Raw genomic sequence first — 20,770 nt, 5'->3', positions numbered from 1 at the left:
TGCCTAAAAGGTAAGGTATACTTTTTGTAGTACAAAAAAACTCACTAGAGTTAATCGAGGTTAAAGGGGTTATGTATTATAAATAAATATTAAAAAAAATCAGAAAGTAAGGTATTTCCTCATTAAAACAAAGCAACAGCTAAAAGTTAAAAGCAAAAAGTATAAAGAAGAACAAGATTTAAGGAACAACATCAATCTAAAGAGAAGAGGAATGCGTACCAGGTGCGAGATCCGGGACCGTAATTCTTCGGATGAGAGTTCCAGACATTAGAGTGTCCCATGATTGACTTTGATTTGAAGTGTTAGATGAGAAACGCAAATGTTGGAGTCACAAAACCCTTACGCAGAGATGCACACAACGATGAAGGTGGAGAGGCACCAAAATCCTACTTTTATATGTAGGTGGAATTAGGTTATGCACAGCCTATTTGCTTGTACACGTGTGAATATATTATGAGGGAAAAATCAGATTTAGATTTGTATTCATTTTATAAGATAAACTTTACTTAATTAATTATATTTGGAAAAAAAAAGCCTATTATGTTGGATTATTCAAATATATATAACGTTTTTTGTTTTTAACGTCTATTTTTCCACATTTTGAGGATTTGTTATTGTTTAAAGGTTAAATTTGACTTTTTATTTTGTTTTTAATACTTGGGTACATTTGAGGATTTATTATTGTTTTACATTATGTGTCTTTGTGTATGGGGTTTGTGATTAGCCAAAACATACAATTTGATTTGTGTTATAACTTATAAGACATGAGACACTTTTTTGTAACAAAAAAAAAGATTTATGCACCGAACAATATATGATTTTTATGTCTGTCATTATATCATTTATCATTGATATTTAATTATTTTTTATTTTTCAAAAAACGTAATCAAAATAATGATAAATAATGTAATGTTTATATATAAATTTTTACATACGTGTATAAATCTTACACTATTTTTTAAATAAATAGGGACAACATATTTTTCACACAACTTAAAGGATACACTAGTTATATATTAAATTACATGTCCCTTGATATCTGCAATGTACAATTTGATTTTATCATTTGTAATCATGTTGTTGACCTTTGGCTTAGTTTGTTAATAGTCTTATAGATCATCTCTTCTATTGATAGCTTCTTCTGTTTTTTAGTACTCGTTTAAAGTTTTTCAACTCGCAATAACATTCTTTTTCAACACACAAATGGAATCAGACAGATGAGTTTTTCATAGGTACGGATGGAATTAGACAAAATTAATCGATAGTGTTGATCCGCCTTCTTCAAAATCTGAAGGTGAACAGTTATCCACCGCAAACAAGGAAAGTTTGTGATCTCCATTGTTATTGAGTTCCAATTTATAACGACCTTTCACATTTCGATGAGGTTGACAATACCTGCATGAATTATTGTAGCATCATTTGATGTTTAACCTTTTCAGACCAGTACATACTTTTGCAGGGAAGTCTAGAGATCCAGTAGGTAATATATTCTTGTGTTTTAACATTTTTCATTGAAATCAAGAAATCCTTTGAGGCGAGAAGGAGATTCTGTGATAGCTTCCAATCACTTGAGGAGCTTCAATGTTAATGCGGCAACCTTTAGACGCACCACCTTACTTTGGTGTGACATATCCACCTCAGTTATTGTTAGGACGGAGGCAATTAAAGTCAATTAGTTACTATACAGATCAATAAGATAAATAGAGAAAAATAAGGATAGAAAGGATCAACAAATTAGAATATGTTTTGCGGTGGAAACCATTGGAGGAGGAAATTTGTTTCTGCTATTCTCAGTCATTTAATAAAAATATAATTCATTTTTTTCCTTTCTGGATCTCCTATCAAATTTTCAATTCTGTTTCCTCTGTTCATAACTGTCACATCATATACTTTTGACCAAAATGAAGCCTTTCCTTTTTGTATATTTGAGGTGCTAGCACCACTTGGATAGGGGAAGAGGATAAGTGGCAGAGATTGAAACTCTTGCAGCATCATTTGGCCTATGGTGGACAATTGTATTTGAGCTGCTAGCTCATTTGGTAATGAAAATAACCCTTAAATCCTGACTTTAATTGCCCTTATTCTATTGCACATAAAATGTGGACTAAGATAAGAAGTGGTAGAATAGTCAACCTGACCTATCTTATGGTAACAAAGGAAGAGGAAACAATAACCGCCTTCAGACAGTTAGGACTATGGTTTTTCACTCGTCAAACCTGAGACACATTCCACCCCCTTTTCTTCCCACTTTCAAACTGAAGGAAATCTATGTAAACTTAGATTCTTATTGCAAGCCAAACTCATCATACTAACAACTCACTATCATAGTTTAATCCATCCCAACTTCTAAGATCTGAGTTAGTTTTATTCTTTATTTAGGTTCCTATCACGGGTCCTTAGAATTATTAATTTGCTTTGATTCTACCTTTTTGATATCACTCCTTCACTTTCAAGAGATATCCACCTTGCCTCACTGTTTCGAAGTGAATTAGAATTAGAAGTTGCAAGAGTCTTCATCACCCCATGATTCTTGTAATGGTTGTCGGCTGGATACTGATATATTGGTTCCATGTTCATCTAATGGAGAGATGTTTGATGGTGAAACATCATATATTCCAAGTGGAGAGGTGGCTCTTCCAATACTTAATCCCACAATTCAAATGATCACGATGGAGGTGTAGTAAATGTCTGTTTTGGAGGAACAACATATTGGTGCGGTCCCATTAAGCATACCTGCTAGACAAATCCATGGTGAAGTGTTAGAGATTAGTCATGAAGGGGTCAAAGTTAGTGTAGTAGATATAGTACACATGGAAATGCCAGGTGCAGCAGTTGTACTAACCATCCAAAGAATGTAACTCCTTTGAATTCTTCGTCCATCGGTTAAACATCTAATGGAGTTTTATCATCATGGCCTCCCTGGGCTTCTAGTCAGGACAACGTAAATAAAGAGAGGTTTTATTTTAATTTGTCTATTTTGACTGTAACCAATGCATTCCCTATACATGCCTATTATTACATATTAGACCCTTGGTGAAACATTGTAAAATAAGGGTTACTTGTCTCTCTGTTTTATTTGCATATTTGAGCTGCATTACCAATCAGACATTTGGTTGAGATATTTGGGCAGTCTAAATTTAGTGATCATGACTGCATGTGCCACATCAAAGATTGTTATATTTAGATTTTATTGTTATATGAGTCATGTTAATGGATCCTGTTACGCATATGGCTACTTTATTTAGTGATTTATGTTAGAGTTAGATCGGCATTGTGGACTAAGATAAGAAGTGGTAGAATAGTCAACCTGACCTATCTTATGGTAACAAAGGAAGAGGAAACAATAACCGCCTTCAGACAGTTAGGACTATGGTTTTTCACTCGTCAAACCTGAGACACATTCCACCCCCTTTTCTTCCCACTTTCAAACTGAAGGAAATCTATGTAAACTTAGATTCTTATTGCAAGCCAAACTCATCATACTAACAACTCACTATCATAGTTTAATCCATCCCAACTTCTAAGATCTGAGTTAGTTTTATTCTTTATTTAGGTTCCTATCACGGGTCCTTAGAATTATTAATTTGCTTTGATTCTACCTTTTTGATATCACTCCTTCACTTTCAAGAGATATCCACCTTGCCTCACTGTTTCGAAGTGAATTAGAATTAGAAGTTGCAAGAGTCTTCATCACCCCATGATTCTTGTAATGGTTGTCGGCTGGATACTGATATATTGGTTCCATGTTCATCTAATGGAGAGATGTTTGATGGTGAAACATCATATATTCCAAGTGGAGAGGTGGCTCTTCCAATACTTAATCCCACAATTCAAATGATCACGATGGAGGTGTAGTAAATGTCTGTTTTGGAGGAACAACATATTGGTGCGGTCCCATTAAGCATACCTGCTAGACAAATCCATGGTGAAGTGTTAGAGATTAGTCATGAAGGGGTCAAAGTTAGTGTAGTAGATATAGTACACATGGAAATGCCAGGTGCAGCAGTTGTACTAACCATCCAAAGAATGTAACTCCTTTGAATTCTTCGTCCATCGGTTAAACATCTAATGGAGTTTTATCATCATGGCCTCCCTGGGCTTCTAGTCAGGACAACGTAAATAAAGAGAGGTTTTATTTTAATTTGTCTATTTTGACTGTAACCAATGCATTCCCTATACATGCCTATTATTACATATTAGACCCTTGGTGAAACATTGTAAAATAAGGGTTACTTGTCTCTCTGTTTTATTTGCATATTTGAGCTGCATTACCAATCAGACATTTGGTTGAGATATTTGGGCAGTCTAAATTTAGTGATCATGACTGCATGTGCCACATCAAAGATTGTTATATTTAGATTTTATTGTTATATGAGTCATGTTAATGGATCCTGTTACGCATATGGCTACTTTATTTAGTGATTTATGTTAGAGTTAGATCGGCATTGTCTATTGTTACTAAAGGAACAAGAGCTTAGTGCAGCACACAGTCTCAATTATGTGTAAATGCTTCTTCCTTTGAGGGCAAGGTTAATGATTTTACTTATGATATTCATTTTTCACCTTTGCCAATACATACGGTTAATGCATTGGTTCAGGTATCTGATACCAGATGATTGGTTGTGTTTGGAGGCTCGGCGCCTTTTTAAAGAGCAAACAGTCTCAAGTGAAGAAATGGAACTTAATCTTTAGTGGTCTACTTCAAATGAAGAAGTAATGATTATTCTGCTATTGAATATCCTTTAAAAAATACATGGACTCACGTACTCACCCACATATGTTCGTTCTATCTATATCTGTTGAGTTCTTTGGCTAGATAACTAGGTTGCATTATGTTGTCTTTCTTTTCTTACAGGGGTAAGTAACATTTCTGGTAAGTGAGAATGGGTTCAACCATGATAGGGTGACAAAGGTTGTGGCTTTAAATACTATTATTATGGACTACTAAAAGAGGGTTTCAATGAGCTATCATTGCCTCTTCAATTCAGTTATTTCTCTTCTCTTTGCCTAAATTTCTGCTTTGAACTAAATCATGAATTATTGTTTCATTGCTTTACTTTCATCATGTTACAATGTAGTGTTCTCTCTGCAACGTTTTAACTGATGAAGGGCCATGGTTTTAGGCAAGTTGCGCTTGCCAATAGAAATCTGGGTTCCACCTTCTCTCTGCCATTGTCTAGAGGTGTCTACTTTGATTTCTGAAGCTAAATAACCCTGGTGAACCCTCAAAGTTAATCATGCTTATGTGTTATCTTTATTGAAGTAACTGACGTAGAAGTTTTGACATGATTAGTAACTTTGTTGAAGAATGATAAACTATAGCTTATTGATATTTATTCTTGCAGTTGTGGGACCTCATTTTTTCCCCCACTTGCCAAGCTTTATGTACAGTTATACAAATAACAAAGTTCTCAAATGTTTCTAGAAGACAAGGTGTGTATTTTTATGGTTGGAATTGAAGAGATTACCATTTCATCAACTGTGTTCTGGAAGACAAGGTGCCCCAAAGCTGGTTCCTTTTTTCATTGTTTCGACCAGTGCCGCAAATACCTGAGGACAATGTATACCGATGATGACTATGCTGCAAAATGAAGTTTAAAAAAGTTGCCATGGTATTATCTCAGACTAATTCGAAAAATTGTGAAGGTGTTTGATGTAGGACCATCCAATAGTTGTAGATCTTCTTCGACAAAGTTACAAGCAGTGTACTTCTATATCCCACACCCCTGCTTCCTTTTTCATGAATTGCCAATAGGGCAATAACTCTTCTTCAAATTTTTCATCAGGAATAGGTCCCTAAATCATGATTATTGAGAATATATATTTTTAAGAGTAATATTATATCTTTATACTAAATTTTTATATCCACAAGAAAATAATACATATAACTTGTAAATCAATCATTAATAAATAAAATATCATTTGAAAATATGTTATTTTATCGTAAATAAAATGATTTAGTAAGAATATATATAATTTTCTTATATATAATAACATCAAAAAAATCTATGTGAACCAAAATAAGTATAAAAAAGGACTAAAGAGCCTTTCAAGATCCATGGAGAGAATGACATATAGTAATTATGAATACTGGCATGTTGATATGAACTATTTTTTCTATTAACTTACATTCGTTTGGAATTTGATAATACAATATTTACTACATATTAGCACTTCTTCTTATGAAAGAATTACTTTTTTCAAATAGAATAAATCAATAATCATCAATCCAACTGCTTTCATGTCTCTTAAAAAATGTAAAGTTTTTCATCTAAAACCATTTTTTCTACACCAAAATTAAAGACACAAAAACAACCCACAAAAACACATAGAATTTATCAAAGTTTTAGAAAATACATAATTCATAAATGGATAGTTTGTTACCTTTGGAAGATTAAATGGATAGCTAAAGTGAGAATTTGGGAAACAATAATTTAAAATTGTTGAATGTTTTTGGATTGGATTTTTTTATAAGAAATGTGATTTTTAAGGTTGAGAGTGGAGATATATTTTGCTCGAGTTGTTAGAAAATATTTTAAAACTAATTTTTTGTATTATAAAGATATGCTCTCACTTTTTTTGGGTAATTCATAAATTTTTCGTTTGTTACCTTTGGAAGATTAAATGGAAAACTAAAATGAGAATTTGTCAAACAATAATTCAAAATTATTGAATGTTTTTGGGTTGGGAAATTTCTTTATATGAAATGTGATTTTGTAAGGTGGTGATTTGAGATATCTTTTGCTCGAGTTATTACAAAACAGTTTAAAACTTTTTTTTCTACCAATAATTTTTCACTTTTTTTAGGTAAGAAACTAATCCCTTTCAGGTTTATGATTGTCTATCCTAATAAGTATTGCTCTCATGAATCAAATCTTTGACCTTGGAAATCCGGAGGGGTCTTACACCACTACATCAACGCCTTGTTGATATTTTAAAACTGATTGAATATAAATGGAATTTGTGAAATGGAATAAGCTAGTTATTATTACGTAACAAAATTTTCAATCTAATGGAATGTGCTAATTTTCTATGTAATGGAATACTAATTATCATGTACTAAATGCTAATTAACAATCATTTAGGTATTTTTGTATTCAAATTAAAGGGAATGCCATTTAGTTTGTTATCTTTTCATTTATTACCTAATTATGTGATTGAAAAAATCATGATTAATACCAATTAACACATTTCTCTCCAGTAACTCAAGTAATCATCATAATGGAAATTTGGCCTATATCCATTAATGTCATTCATTAATATCATTTTGTTTTTGGTTTGAAATAGAGAGGTGTTATAAAGAAGGGGCAATCTTGGAAATAAAAAATTATGTCTATTCAATTATTTATTTATCTTTAAGTCATGTTTTCACATATAGTAGTATTTATTTTCGGTTTTGAACAGAGAGTTGTTGTAGAGGAAGATAATCTTAGAATTAGTATATTTAATTACTTACTTAACTTAAAGTCATATTTTCACATTATATAGTAGTATAGATTTACCCAAAAGAAGAAGCTACAACATTTCATCCTCTAATTAATGTTTGTAACTTAATTGACAAATTCATTGTATTTATGTATCTTCTCTTTAACCCCTATACTATTTGATTGTTGCTTATTCCTAACAGATGAGAATATAAATGAGCATGACCTGTGTAATGGAAAATAACTAAACTTGTTCTGTCATTTTCTACTTGCTTTTGTGTGCATGTCATCATTGTTATACACATAAATTAACTACTACTTCTTTTGTTAGCACTGAACAGAAAACTAATTATCCCCTTCTTTAGTTGGGGAGGGACTGATTATTTGTTCCAAACTTAAAAGAACTTATAATGATTTAATTTGAGCTTCTTCTTTTTCCCCTCTTTTTAGAAAGTTCTTCCAGTAGAATTAAATATATTTATTCTACATAGTATTTAATTCTAACCTAATCTTGATGTTAGATCACCTTAGATATTTAATTCTACAAATTTTACGTGTCGGATGTTAAGCTATAAAAGTATTAATAGCTAGTGTTGTCTAACTGTAAAGGTTTTAAATTCCTCAAATATATGTTGAGTTTAATCGATAGTTTCAAAGTCTTGCGAAAAATTATTTTGGAAGGAGTCCATATTTATGATGGTGATGATACACTTGTGAGAAGTTAGTTTCTCATCTAACTAATAGCACAAATGATTATTATATCGCGAGAAGACGGAGAATTAGTATTGTTAAAAATGTACTAGTTATCAAACTGATCAGAATACTAGTACAATGATACAATAGTTCAGTAATTAAATCGGATGTCGGTTCAATCTTATTAGTTAGGTATAAAGAATGATACATTGTTAGATAAAAAGTAATTATCGTGTCATCTACCTCAACAATAATTCACAATGACATACCAACTCCAACCTCCCAATAATTGTTATCTTATGAACATGGGTGAAACCAACCATTAATGGTAGGTTTGGTTAGAATTTTTATAAACAGAATAATATATTTGTAAAAGTCAGTTTAGTATTTAAGTTAATAAGTTGTGATTTAGACCATTTGAGTATTAGCATATTTAGTTATATTATGTATATTAATAATTACACCATTTTAATATGATAAAAAATGTTATATGTTAAAATTTCAATACATATCTATTTAAAGGCAAACATATTGACATATTTAAGACAATAATGTCAATCATAAAAAATCCTATAACATAACTTTTACATAAACACACAATAAACTATGTTTTTAGATAGTCATACATAAATCTTGAAATTAAATAAGTTAAGAGGCATATACATCATACTAATATATATAGTATGTTAGTTATAGTGAAGACAAAAAATATATCACCTGACTTATTTTCGTTGTATCACCTGACTTATTTTCATTGTATCCTCTCCCATACTCAAAACAAATGTATGATAAAAAATAATATAATGTGACATTTTTACCTTTTATATATGATAATACTTTTATGTTTAAGTAGAAAAACAAAATCAATTAATTCCTTTTCCCTTATTTTCATCCTACTTATCAATTACTCTTAGCTTTCTTTATTGGTCCAATATTTTTTTCAATTGACATTGTCATTTATCACATTACGGATTGCATATATTAAAATGTTAAAAAATATTTAAAATGAGATAAAATCTGTGCAGGCGGCATCTAGCTGTCCTTGACAAGAATCAAAATCACTTTTTGTATGCTCCTCCTTCTTTCTCATCGCAAACCTTCTTTTTATGGAAAATGTTTGGTGAGATAACTTCTTGGTTTACACTTATAATAAAACATAAAAATGTCATGGATAAACGAATTTGTCACATCCTATATTTTTTTTATGTTATTTGTGATGTATCTTACTCTCTTTTCATCTCTATTAAGGAGACAATGAAAAGAAGAAACAGAGAATGGAAAGCACATAAACCTAAACCGTTCAATTCCGGAACCAACTTGCTTCCTGTTTCTAAGAAGCCTGAAAAACGTATCGTAGCCCATGGATTTACGTGTTAGCCTCAAAACAAACAAACATGTTTGTTCATCACAAAACCTTTATTTTTTCCAACAAATCAATAATTAATATTCAAACATAAAAAGAAACGAACTCCCATGTCGCAAAAATAACAGATTACAATATAATTAATCAAAGTATTCTCTGCGCAGCTACAAAAAAAAATTATACTAATTAAGAAACAACATTGGTAACTAGAACAAGGTAATGGAATTATGAAATGAATGAACATTCATTCATTCTTCTTCAACATGGACTTTGATTTGTAGAGGAAGTGAAAAACTCAGAGTCCAGTTTAGTTCTACAAACGGGACACACAGGGTGCTTAGACAGCCACGTGTCGTCGCATTCAATATGGAACCCGTGGTTGCAACCGGGAACAAGTCGAGCCGGTTGTTCGTTTCCGATCTCGTCGAGGCACACGGCGCATTCAGACCCCATGACAAGTTCTTTGCCTGTGATCCTCGGAAGTTTATCCAGCTCCGACGTAGAAAGACCCTTCTCAATGACCGGCTTGGCCGGTGGACCAGAATGAGCGGGTTGGTGACTTGCGGTGTACCAGAGAAGGCACATGTAGACTATGAACACGGTGCTCATGCCAATACAAGGGAGGAAAATTGCTAAAAGAACGGAGGTCAACATGTTAATCCCCGTGGCCGAAGTCATGTGTTATTGCAGAGACTCCCAAAACTATAATATTTCCGTCTCAATGAGTGTAGGGTTGGTGGTTTTTGGTGGGGAAGAGTTTACAAGGGGGGAGTACATAGTGGGAAAGAGATGGTGCATATTGCAGAATGAGAGGAGGGGTATGGGTATGAGAATTTTGTGGGGAAAGGAAAGACAGTTGTTGTTAACATGATTTGGGAACTTGTGAGAATGATGTGATAGTAATGGTTGATAAAATAACGGCTAGGTGGGTTGGGCATGGGGAGAGGGGGAAAATGGACTAGTGATTTGGGTTTGCTTTTGGTTTTTGCTCAAGCTATGTGTATTGGTGTGTAATTTTTTTGCTATATGTGTTTCCTATCTAGCTAGGAAAAGGTTAGAGTCGGTTTCCTAAGGTCAATGATATTTGATGGTTACATTAGTGAAAAATATATTTTTTAATGTTGATAAAAGATGTTAATTAAATTATAATCTAGATCAAAAAGTTCTTTTTAATAATAAATTATATTAACATTCTCTGAGTTTAAGTGGAATTACATAAATCACTTGTATCTTTTTTGTACATACACAAACCACTCATATTTATATACATACATTATACTTATGAGCAATAATTGTGATCTTTTAAACAAAAATGAGTAATGAGTATAACTAAGTTAAAGAAAAAATTATATATTGTGGAAACAAATCTGAATGCTATAAAAGTTAATATATTTTCATTATCTTTGGTTAGTTATAAAATGCATCAATTATTCTAAGGATATATTATTTAAATCAAGCTTATAGTATATTGTAACGAATAAAAAATAATGAAGAAATATTGACTTATACTATTTGAAATTGTCTCTATAATATATCATATTTTGTTTAACTTAATTACATTTATAACATTTTTTTTAAATGTACACTTATCTTTTCTACATGGGTAGTCTGTGTGATGTATGTATATAAATTAGAGAAATTGTGTAGATGTAGAAAACGGAATGATGATTTGTGTAATTTCACTAAAACTTATGGGTGTGAGTGTAATTTACTATTTTTTTTAATTATAATCAAATAATAAACATTCTTCGTGCTCTGATTTTCAATCGATCATCAGATGCATGATTGTTTGGAATCTTTACTATATTTTTGCAGTTAAAACATATAAAACTTTCTTTCTACCATTGTTGAATCTTGACCATAATTTTAGAGAGGGCAAAACTATCTATAATATATATGATTTCATAGGCATATGATAATGTGCCTATGGTAAAAGAAAATTAAAGAAAAATGATTTATAAAGAGTAAATATAACATTTTTAAGGTGGAAAATAAATGAGGTTTAAGTTGGCGAGTTATTAGAAGCTATATCAAAGATAGGAGAGGGGAATGTGTCATGTGATACTAATATGAACCTCCTAGAAGGGATTGTGTTTGTTTGTCGATCGTTCTTGATTGAAGGTCTATTTGTATTTATAAATTGGTGATGATTGAAATTTGTATGAACTTGATCAAGTGATGAGTGTATTTTGGTTTGAGATGGAATGTGTATGAATGAGTTGTGTTTGAGTAAATGAATTTGTATTTTAATTAGGATAAGAGAAGATGGTAAAGATTGAAAAGATAAAGGCGCCACAAATGCAAGTGTTTGATAAGTCAAGGTTGTTCGCCACAAATAAGGATGCTTGATGAGAAGTAATGTAAGACGCCGCACCAATGGTGATAACCCTATGAACACCACAACAACCAGTCTTGATAAGTTCTAAGTTTAGGAGACAATGCTCAACTAAAAGAAGGATTTCAATCCGAAATATTATTCAAGCTATCTCATTCATGTGTTGATTCGGTTACATATAAAGTGAAAGTAAAACATAACATTAAACATGTAATAAAAGTCTTGTTTCTCACGTGGTGATGACTCTCCCTTTGATTTGGCTTGACCACTTATAACATAGGTACATGGCTTGTCAAGGTTCATTGAATTCCAAGAAAGGAAATAATCTCAAACATAACTTTTTGTTTTTGAATTCTCACACCACTTGTTCCCATTATGAAAATAAATCATATGGTGCATTGGAATCTCTCGCTACCTCGCTTTCGTGGGTGCGATTAGAAATATGCAATGGAGTCGCCATCGATATTTTTTAGAGGGAAAACATGAAAAACCAAAATTTTGAAAATATGGTTGATTTTCTCAAAAATAGAAATTGAGTTCGGGAGTCAGTTACGGATGAGGAATGTATTAGGTACCTCATATTGCCCGTTATAAAAATGACACATAGATCAATTATGTAGATATTATTTAAAACATTAACTTTACTCTTACCTTATTAAACAAAATAAAGAAAGACAAAAAAACATTTTTTATTTTTTTGTGTCTGACAGAGAAATAACAATTCCTACGTATCTCCAGCTGCAATAGAGAAAGGCTATGTAGTTCTTTTAGAGAAAATGTCGATTGATTGATTTTTTGTAAATAATAGATTAAGATAACGCGACAAAGCACTGGTCCCATAGTGCATTACTTCTCCTTGATTTAGTTAAGTTATTTTGAAGTGTCAACTTCAGGTAACGTGACAGAGAGCTAGTCTCATAGTGTACTACCTCTCATTGATTTAATTAAGAAAATGTCGATTTAAGGTAACGCGACACAACACAAGTCCCATAGTGCACTACCTCTCATTGATTTAATTAAGTTATATTGAAAATGTCAATTTAGGGTAACGCGACAGGGCACAAGTCTCATAGTGTATTACCCCTTATTGATTTAATTTTGAAAATGTCAATTTAGGGTAACGAGACATGACACAAATCCCATAGTGCACTATCTCTTTAAAGATTTAATTTTGAAAATGTCAATTTAAGGTAACGTGACAGGACACGAGTCTTATTGTGCACTACCTCTCATTGATTTAATTAAGAAAATATCAATTTAAGGTAACGCGACAATGCACAAGTTTCATAGTGCACTACCTCTTATTGATCTAATTAAGTTATTTTGAAAATGTCAGTTTAGGGTAACGTGACAGGGCACAAGTCCCATAGTGCACTACCTCTTATTGGTTTAATTTTGAAAATGTCAATTTAAGGTAACGTGACAGGGCACAAGTCCCATAGTGCACTACCCCTTATTAATTTAATTTTAAAAATGTCAATTTAAGGTAATGCGACAAGGCACAAGCCTCATAGTGCACTACCTCTCATTGATTTAATTAAGTTATTTTTGATAATGTCAATTTAGGGTAATGTGACAGGGCACAAGTCTCATAGTACACTACCCCTTATTGATTTAAATTTTGAAAATGTCAATTTAAGATAACGCGATAGGGAACATATCCCATAGTGCACTACCCCTTATTGATTTAATTAAGTTATTTTTTGAAAATGTCAATTTAGGGTAACACGACATGACACAATTTCCATAGTGCACTACCCTTATTGATTTAATTTTGAAAATGTCAACTTAGGGTAACGCGTCAGAGCACAAGTCCTATAATGCACTACCCCTTATTGATTTAATATTGAAAATGTCAACTTCACGTAACGCGACAGAGCACAAGTCGCATAATGCACAACCTCTCATTGATTTAGTTGAGTTATTTTATATTGCATTTACGTATATACCTAAACATATTACTAATTTATAAAAGAGAAAATAAAACAAATAGAATAAACAAATAAATTAATTAAAAACAGAAATAATAATATAATAAATAAATAAACAAAAAACGAATTTTAATAAAAAAAAAACTAAACCTACGTAAAACATATATATGAATAGGAAATTGAAATCGGGGATATCACGGCTAGGATTTTGAAATTGGTTTGAGAATTTTAGGGTGAAATTGATTTAGGGTTTAAGGTTTAATTAATTTAAGAATTTGATTTTAAAATTAAATTGGGATTAGGGTTAAATTAATCCAATTTGGGGTTAGGGCTAAATTAATTCAATTTGGGGAAGAAGGTTTTGGGTTGTCATGTGAGGCATGCCTTTTTTTTTTGGGACTGCCAAGGCCACCGGCGGTGGCTGGAAAACCAACAGGCCCACGAACGGTGTCTAAAAGTCACCGCCACTCAGCCACCACCTCACGCGATGGTCAGAACCAGCCACAGTGGTGGGGCTACCCATTTCTGCGGGGTCTCTCCGGTGGGTCTCATATCGTTTTCGAATGTGACTCTTATTTCTTGGAACAACAAAAAACAGCACAACAAACACAAAGAAAGAACTAAAAAGAGAAAGGATTACATATGATAAAGAGGAAAAATAAAATGAAGGAGAAGGGGTAGGGATGGCAATAAAAACCGAACACGTGGGTACCCGCTCGAACCGAATACGAATTTAACGGGGAAAACCCGATGTGATTGGGTTCGGGTTCGGGTTTTACCCGGGTTTAAATTTCGGGTTCAGGTTCGGGTTTGGTATTGCAAAGACCCTAACCCGAACCGCCCCGAAGTAAGGTAATTCAATTTAAAATTGAAATTTCTATCATTTGCCAATTGTTTTTAATTTCTAATGTTACTTTATATACTATTGGATCTTCAAACATAAAAGAAATGAAATAATACAAGAGAAAATAGAAATGTTAGAGTAAAATTACACGAAAATAATATCATATTTTCCTTAATACTTTAGCATTTTCGGGGTTTTTTTCGGGTTCGGGTTACCCGAAACCCGGCGGGTTCGAGGATGGTATTTTTATTTTCAACCCCGTTGAGTTTGGGTTCGAGTTTTGAATTTCGGGTTCGGGTTTGGGTATGTGCAAACCCGACCCCGCCCCGTCCCGTTGCCATTCCTACCTCTTAGTGATTTAGAGTGAATGAGGATGATGATTGTTAAGTGTCAAATTGTTAAGGAAATTCATATGCTTTTGGGGCACTTAGTTCACATTTATGCTGTAATTGTGTAAGATTTCTGATAACTTGGTAATCTTGTTCTGTGTAGGAAATTTTATGTGTTTATGTTGGTTGAGGATAAGATTTAAGAAAAAAGGAGAAAAAGGAGAAGATTGGTACTTCTGAGCACCGCCCCCAAGTGAGGAGAGGGTCGCCTAAGCCACAAATAGGAGAAAAATTACTAGAAATCACTATTGTCCCTCACTCAAGCAAGGACTGTCGCCCAAGCGACAATTGGAGCTAAAAAGTTCCTGATGTCCTGCCCGATCCTTGCTTAAGCGAAGGATCCTCGTCCATGCGAGGGATCCTCACCCAAGCGAGGGATGTCTCGCTCAAGCGAGGTACTCAGGTCTGAGAGCCTCTTATTTACTTGCCCAAGCGAGAATCTCTAGCTTGGGCACGGGTTTGGAAGTTGGAACTAATATTGGTTGTTTCAGAAGTCAGAAAGAGATCCCATTCACTTTTCTGAAGATATTTGGCATGAAAATAGAGAGAAACACAGTGAGATTAGGATAGAAATCGTGGAAACGATTCTATTTCGCATTATTCATTGTATAATTTCATGATTCGAGTGTTGTAATAGCGAGAAGAAGTGATTAGATCTTGTTGTAGGATTCGAAATGTAATCTTCTAACCTTTATACTCTTGGATTTGATTCCATTGTAATTGTTATTTGATTTTGGGAAGTTCATCCTGTTCTTAATGCATTAATTTACTTTGCTACTAATTTCTTGTTCTTGGGTTCAAGTTTAATTGGGAAGTTAAACTTGACACCGAACCTCGATCATCTTCCTTCATACATTATTGCTATAGGAATGGAGAATGATGCATGAATTGCTTTTACATGGAACTTAATGCTAATTAATCGGTCAAATATCCAAGGAATTGGTATTTGAGCGATTATCTAAGGATTTTACACTCAATGGATTGATGTGAATGATTTAAAGATATGTGCATCTGAATCAGTAACTTCACAATTCAGTTGGAATTGAATCCATGGATGACATTGGAAAAGAACGATGTATTTCGATCCCAAATTATTTTACATGTCTTTCGTTCAATTTATGATTTTTCAGAATTAGACACAAAATTTTATAAAAACATCATTGTAAATATATACTCAATTAATTCTTGTAGGAATTAGTATAAATTCACTCTGCTCCCTGAGGAAGATATCCCAATATTTTACCAGATTTTATTACTTGGACGCATTCCATGTTTGTTTGGAGGCAGACCCAACAAAGCAGGATGATCTGTCATACCAATTGCATCTATCAGATAATATTTCATGTCCATTTTCTTCATAAATAAAGGAGGTCACTCATAAGAAAGTTAATAACTAATACCCTCTATTGTACTATTGTATCTTATTCTCTCAATACACTTCCTCATATACTACTAACTTAATGTCGTAGTATATTTTCAGGTATCGAACTAGGCACCTGCAGACCACATTTCAGCAAGCATCTTGCCCAAAATCCAGAGTTGCAGTCCAACATCCTCCATACCATAAGCTTTGGTCTCCTATATTTCCTTCCACCATAAGCTTCACTTAGCCACCTCTTTTACAAGAGCCATCTCTGCAAGGGAAACGACCAACCCAACAACCCTGTCTTATGCTGTTTATACAACTCTATCTATTTTTTCTACTTTTGGGTAGGAGTATGTAGTAATTTGCATATTGGTTTTTTTTTTAATGTTTAATGCTTACTTTTTTTTTACTAGAAAAGAGTTGCAATATTAATTTTTTTTATAAATGGTCATTGTACTTAATCAATTAATCAACATCATAATTGGATATAAATTCATACACATTAGACTTTAAGTGGAAGGTGCACATTAAAGCGTTGCTCGATGTTTTAACCTATTACAAAATGTTACACTTAATTTTTCAATGTCAAATATCTTCTTTTATACTCATATTCCTAAACAAATATCCTTCAAATACACATTAATACAACCCTGGTAAGAATTATGCTTCTTACACCCTATTTTTATAGAACAAGTTTTATCATGGCCAAAGTAAAAAGAAGCTTGTCTTTTTTTGGTCTCTAGTCTTATTACTAAATTTTAAATAAAACCCTAGAGTTTAAAAATTTCAACTACTATTATTTTTATATTATTCTCAAATAATTATTTTTATACTATTCTCAAACCCTAGAGTATAATTTAATTTGTTTAATATTACTAATAGTGTATTATTATTTTTACAACTTCAATATAAAATTATAAAGGTGGAGATTCAAAATATCTTTAGGTTATATTCTCTTTTCATTTGAAAATTTAACTATTGAGAATATAAAGAATAATAATTTTAAATAAAGAATATAATTTGTGTCATACTTTCTTATTGAAAATGAATTTATAATTAGGAATTGTCAAAATTATATTTTTAAATGCTAAAATAATTGTTTTCAAGTTTATTGGTGATTTTTGACATTTTAAAAATTACATCCATTGAAATTGGCTTTAAGTTTCAAAATATATTTTGAGAATTGATTGAAAATATTATCATTTTTTTTAAGAAAACTCAATTTGATTTTTAAATATTACATTTTTATAATAATGTCAAATAATTTTTAACTCAACTCCACTATAACCTAACCTCTTCGATATAAAACTACAAAGGTGAAAATTCAAATAATCTTTGGTTTATTTTACCTTTTGATTTAAAATTTTCAGTTTTGATCATCAAAATAGTAATAATTTTAAATAAAAAATATTACTGATTTTAATTTTCTTCATTGAAAATAGCATTATACTTAGACAGCGTCAAAAGTATATTTTGAGACTCCATAAGAATGTTCTAAAAAACTATTCAATGTGTTTAACATTTTCAAAATTTCGTCGGTAGAAATTGAATTTAAGTACCAAAAATTAATTAGAGAAAGAATTAATAAGTAGGTATTTTTAAAAAAACTAAATTTGATTCTTTATGCTTTTATTTATAAAATATTGTCAAATAATTAGTAATTATATTATACTGTAACTTACTTGTTCACTATTACTGCTAACATATTATTATTCTTCATCATTTTTGATATTAAATTACAAAGGTGAAAATTCAAATTAGCTTTGTTTTTTTTCTTCTAATTTAAATGAAAAATGTAATAATAGATATCAATTTTCCTAATGTAAAATGGTATTCTAGTCAGGAAGTGTATTGAGAGAATAAGATACAATAGTACAATAGAGGGTATTAGTCGTTAACTTCCTTATGAGTGATCTCCTTTATTTATGAAGAAAATGGACATGAAATATTATCTGATAGATGCAATTGGTATGACAGATCATCCTGCTTTGTTGGGCCTGCCTCCAAACAAACATGGAATGCTTTATCCATATCGGGAGATCCTAGCATGCTCGTACTCTGGCTGGTACTGTAACGCCGCGAAAATTTCTCCAAAAATCTTGCTCAAAAATGGGTAAAAAAATTTTTGGATGGTAAAGCCATATAAAATTTATTTCCTTATATTCGTTTCATTTTCGGAACATCACTTTAAGTAACATACAATGCAGAAAATAAAAAACCATTACCTAATCGTAATAAAAATATAACTCAATATAACTTTGAATCATATTTCATTAGAATATCATAAAATGTTTGTACAAAGTATAAGGCGGAACCTAATCGTCGCCCAAATAAAACTACTCCAAAATAAATATCCTACACATGTAAACTAATCAAAAAGCACAAGGGCCTGTGTAGGTATCACAGTTTCCCTCAATCCTCCATGCCCCCTCCTGGAACATCGAAAAGCAGCAACTCTGAATCATGGCCGAACGATCCATCTGAACAAAACGCGAATAAAAGAAAAATAGAAAGAAGAGAGAGTAAGACATCTAATGAATATTACTCATTGACGATGTGAAATTATACAGAATATTACATCCAGACAGACATGCATAACATAAACAATATATATCACATACATAAATGCAAATGATGAATGACGTTATAACTCAAACCATAAGGATTAATATCCATCTGCTCAATGTATGAATGCTAGTTTATTTCATCCATTCTTACACCAATATCCTCCCAATAAACTATTCAGAAATAACCGAGAATATAGGTCCCATAACAAGACAATTTGAACGCACCAAACTATTCCTCACAAGGATATATGATCGATCTGTTCCAAAGAACTGTCCATTTCAGGACGGTGTCGTATCAAACACTTTCTGGGCATCCCTCTCATCGATCCTAATTGTAAAGATGGTTGTCAGAGATCGTCTAGTTTGCGCTGTGAGAACTGTCTGATCCAACAGAATATCTCATCCAGGAATACAAGGGACTCGTCTCACATAGACTCACCCTCAAGACTTTGCTAACGAATCACCGTTATCGTCGTCCCTCTCAACAACTCGGGGCTCGTTCGTCTCCCGTAAATTTCCTCTCTACTACTTCATTATCTATAATGAGTATGCACACTAACCGAGGTTAGCCAATTGAATCTTTTAATCATTCTTTTATATGATCGGCCTAACCTAAGACATCTCCCAAATGAATGCTTCATATGGGACCCGATCTTACGTCATCGCGTACCACTACGAGCCATCACTGAATATCCTAGATGACCATATGACCAAGCCTTTTACGTTCAGATGACCTCGGTGCAAGGTATCGTGTAATCCTTTTTGGGCATTGTCCTAATCACGACATGACAGTCGGAAACCTTGCCCTAAATAAGCACAAGAAAAAAGGTACTTGTATAAGTTTGTTGATTTTGGGCGCTAGACTCAATCATCTGATTTGCGGTCTTTCCCAAGTGTAAATACACTTCACACCTAAGCTAGGGCTATTACTTAAGCAATCAAACAATCAGAAACAGTCAAAACTATTGTATGTCTCTCGCTCAAGCGAGAGACTGTCACTCAAGCGACAAACTCATCAAAACAGACTCAATTCTCTTCCTGAATTCTTGCCCAAGCGAGGGACTGTCGCTTAAGTGACCAATACATCAAAAATTGGTCAAAATACTTGTTTGGTCCGTGCCCGGGTGAAGTACGATCGCTCAGGCGCCAAAAACAGGCCCTCTGGCCCTCGCCCAAGCGAGGCTGACTCGCTCGGGTGAGGGGTTGCTCGCCCAGGCGCCAACTTGGGCCTCATTTCCTGCCTCTCCCCCGCCCAGGCGAGGCTGGCTTGCCTGAGCGAGGTGGTCCAGTTCGTAAGACCATTTTCCTCGCCCTTTTGAGCTACTAGGTCGAAACTCTTCGTTGTTTTTGATCCCTATGCATTTTAGTTTCTCGAGTGGTGTTCCTTCATGGATAACTACCACAATACTTGATATTTTAAGTTGTCCTAAGCATACAACTTATGGAACGCCCCGAAAAATACTTCTTAAAAACATTGCGGAAAAATGGGTAATTTTTTTTTTTTTGAAATGGTGATGTATAAAATTGTTTCCTTTTTAAAACCTTCCTTTTCCAGGACATCACTTTAAGTAACTCAAATGCGGAAAATCAACTTATCGTTATCGAATGATAACTTAACCTGATTCACAATTTCCTGAATAACACAATGCATATAAACGGTTAAGTCATCTTTAGTTCATACAAACTAAATCAACAAATGCGGAAACTAAATCGCCACTAACATATACAAAATCCAAAAAGAAAGGGCGAAAATATTAATCATCGCCAAAAGACACTAAACAAAGACATGAACAAACTGAAGTCGTCCTTGTTTTCAAAAGTCCCAAAATGATAAGCAACTCCTAGTGGCTCGCTCCAA

The 20,770-nt window shown here is 32.8% G+C and overlaps 1 protein-coding gene and 1 long non-coding RNA gene across 2 annotated transcripts; one reads left to right on the top strand and one right to left on the bottom strand.

The window, feature by feature from the left end:
- Positions 2,666-2,941, top strand: LOC109353030. Its single transcript, XR_002108411.1, has 2 exons — positions 2,666-2,786; positions 2,833-2,941. It is a non-coding gene; the product is annotated as an uncharacterized LOC109353030 (long non-coding RNA).
- LOC109353027 (E3 ubiquitin-protein ligase ATL23-like) lies at positions 9,636-10,408 on the bottom strand. The gene has a single exon (XM_019595218.1). The coding sequence runs from the start codon at positions 10,156-10,158 to the stop codon at positions 9,739-9,741; it is 420 nt and encodes a 139-aa protein (XP_019450763.1). The 5' UTR covers positions 10,159-10,408; the 3' UTR covers positions 9,636-9,738.

Source organism: Lupinus angustifolius, chromosome LG07, assembly GCF_001865875.1.
Source record: "Lupinus angustifolius cultivar Tanjil chromosome LG07, LupAngTanjil_v1.0, whole genome shotgun sequence".
Taxonomy (NCBI): Eukaryota; Viridiplantae; Streptophyta; class Magnoliopsida; order Fabales; family Fabaceae; genus Lupinus; species Lupinus angustifolius.
Note: the sequence above shows the minus strand (reverse complement) of the source record. Positions and strands in the feature narration are given on the sequence as shown.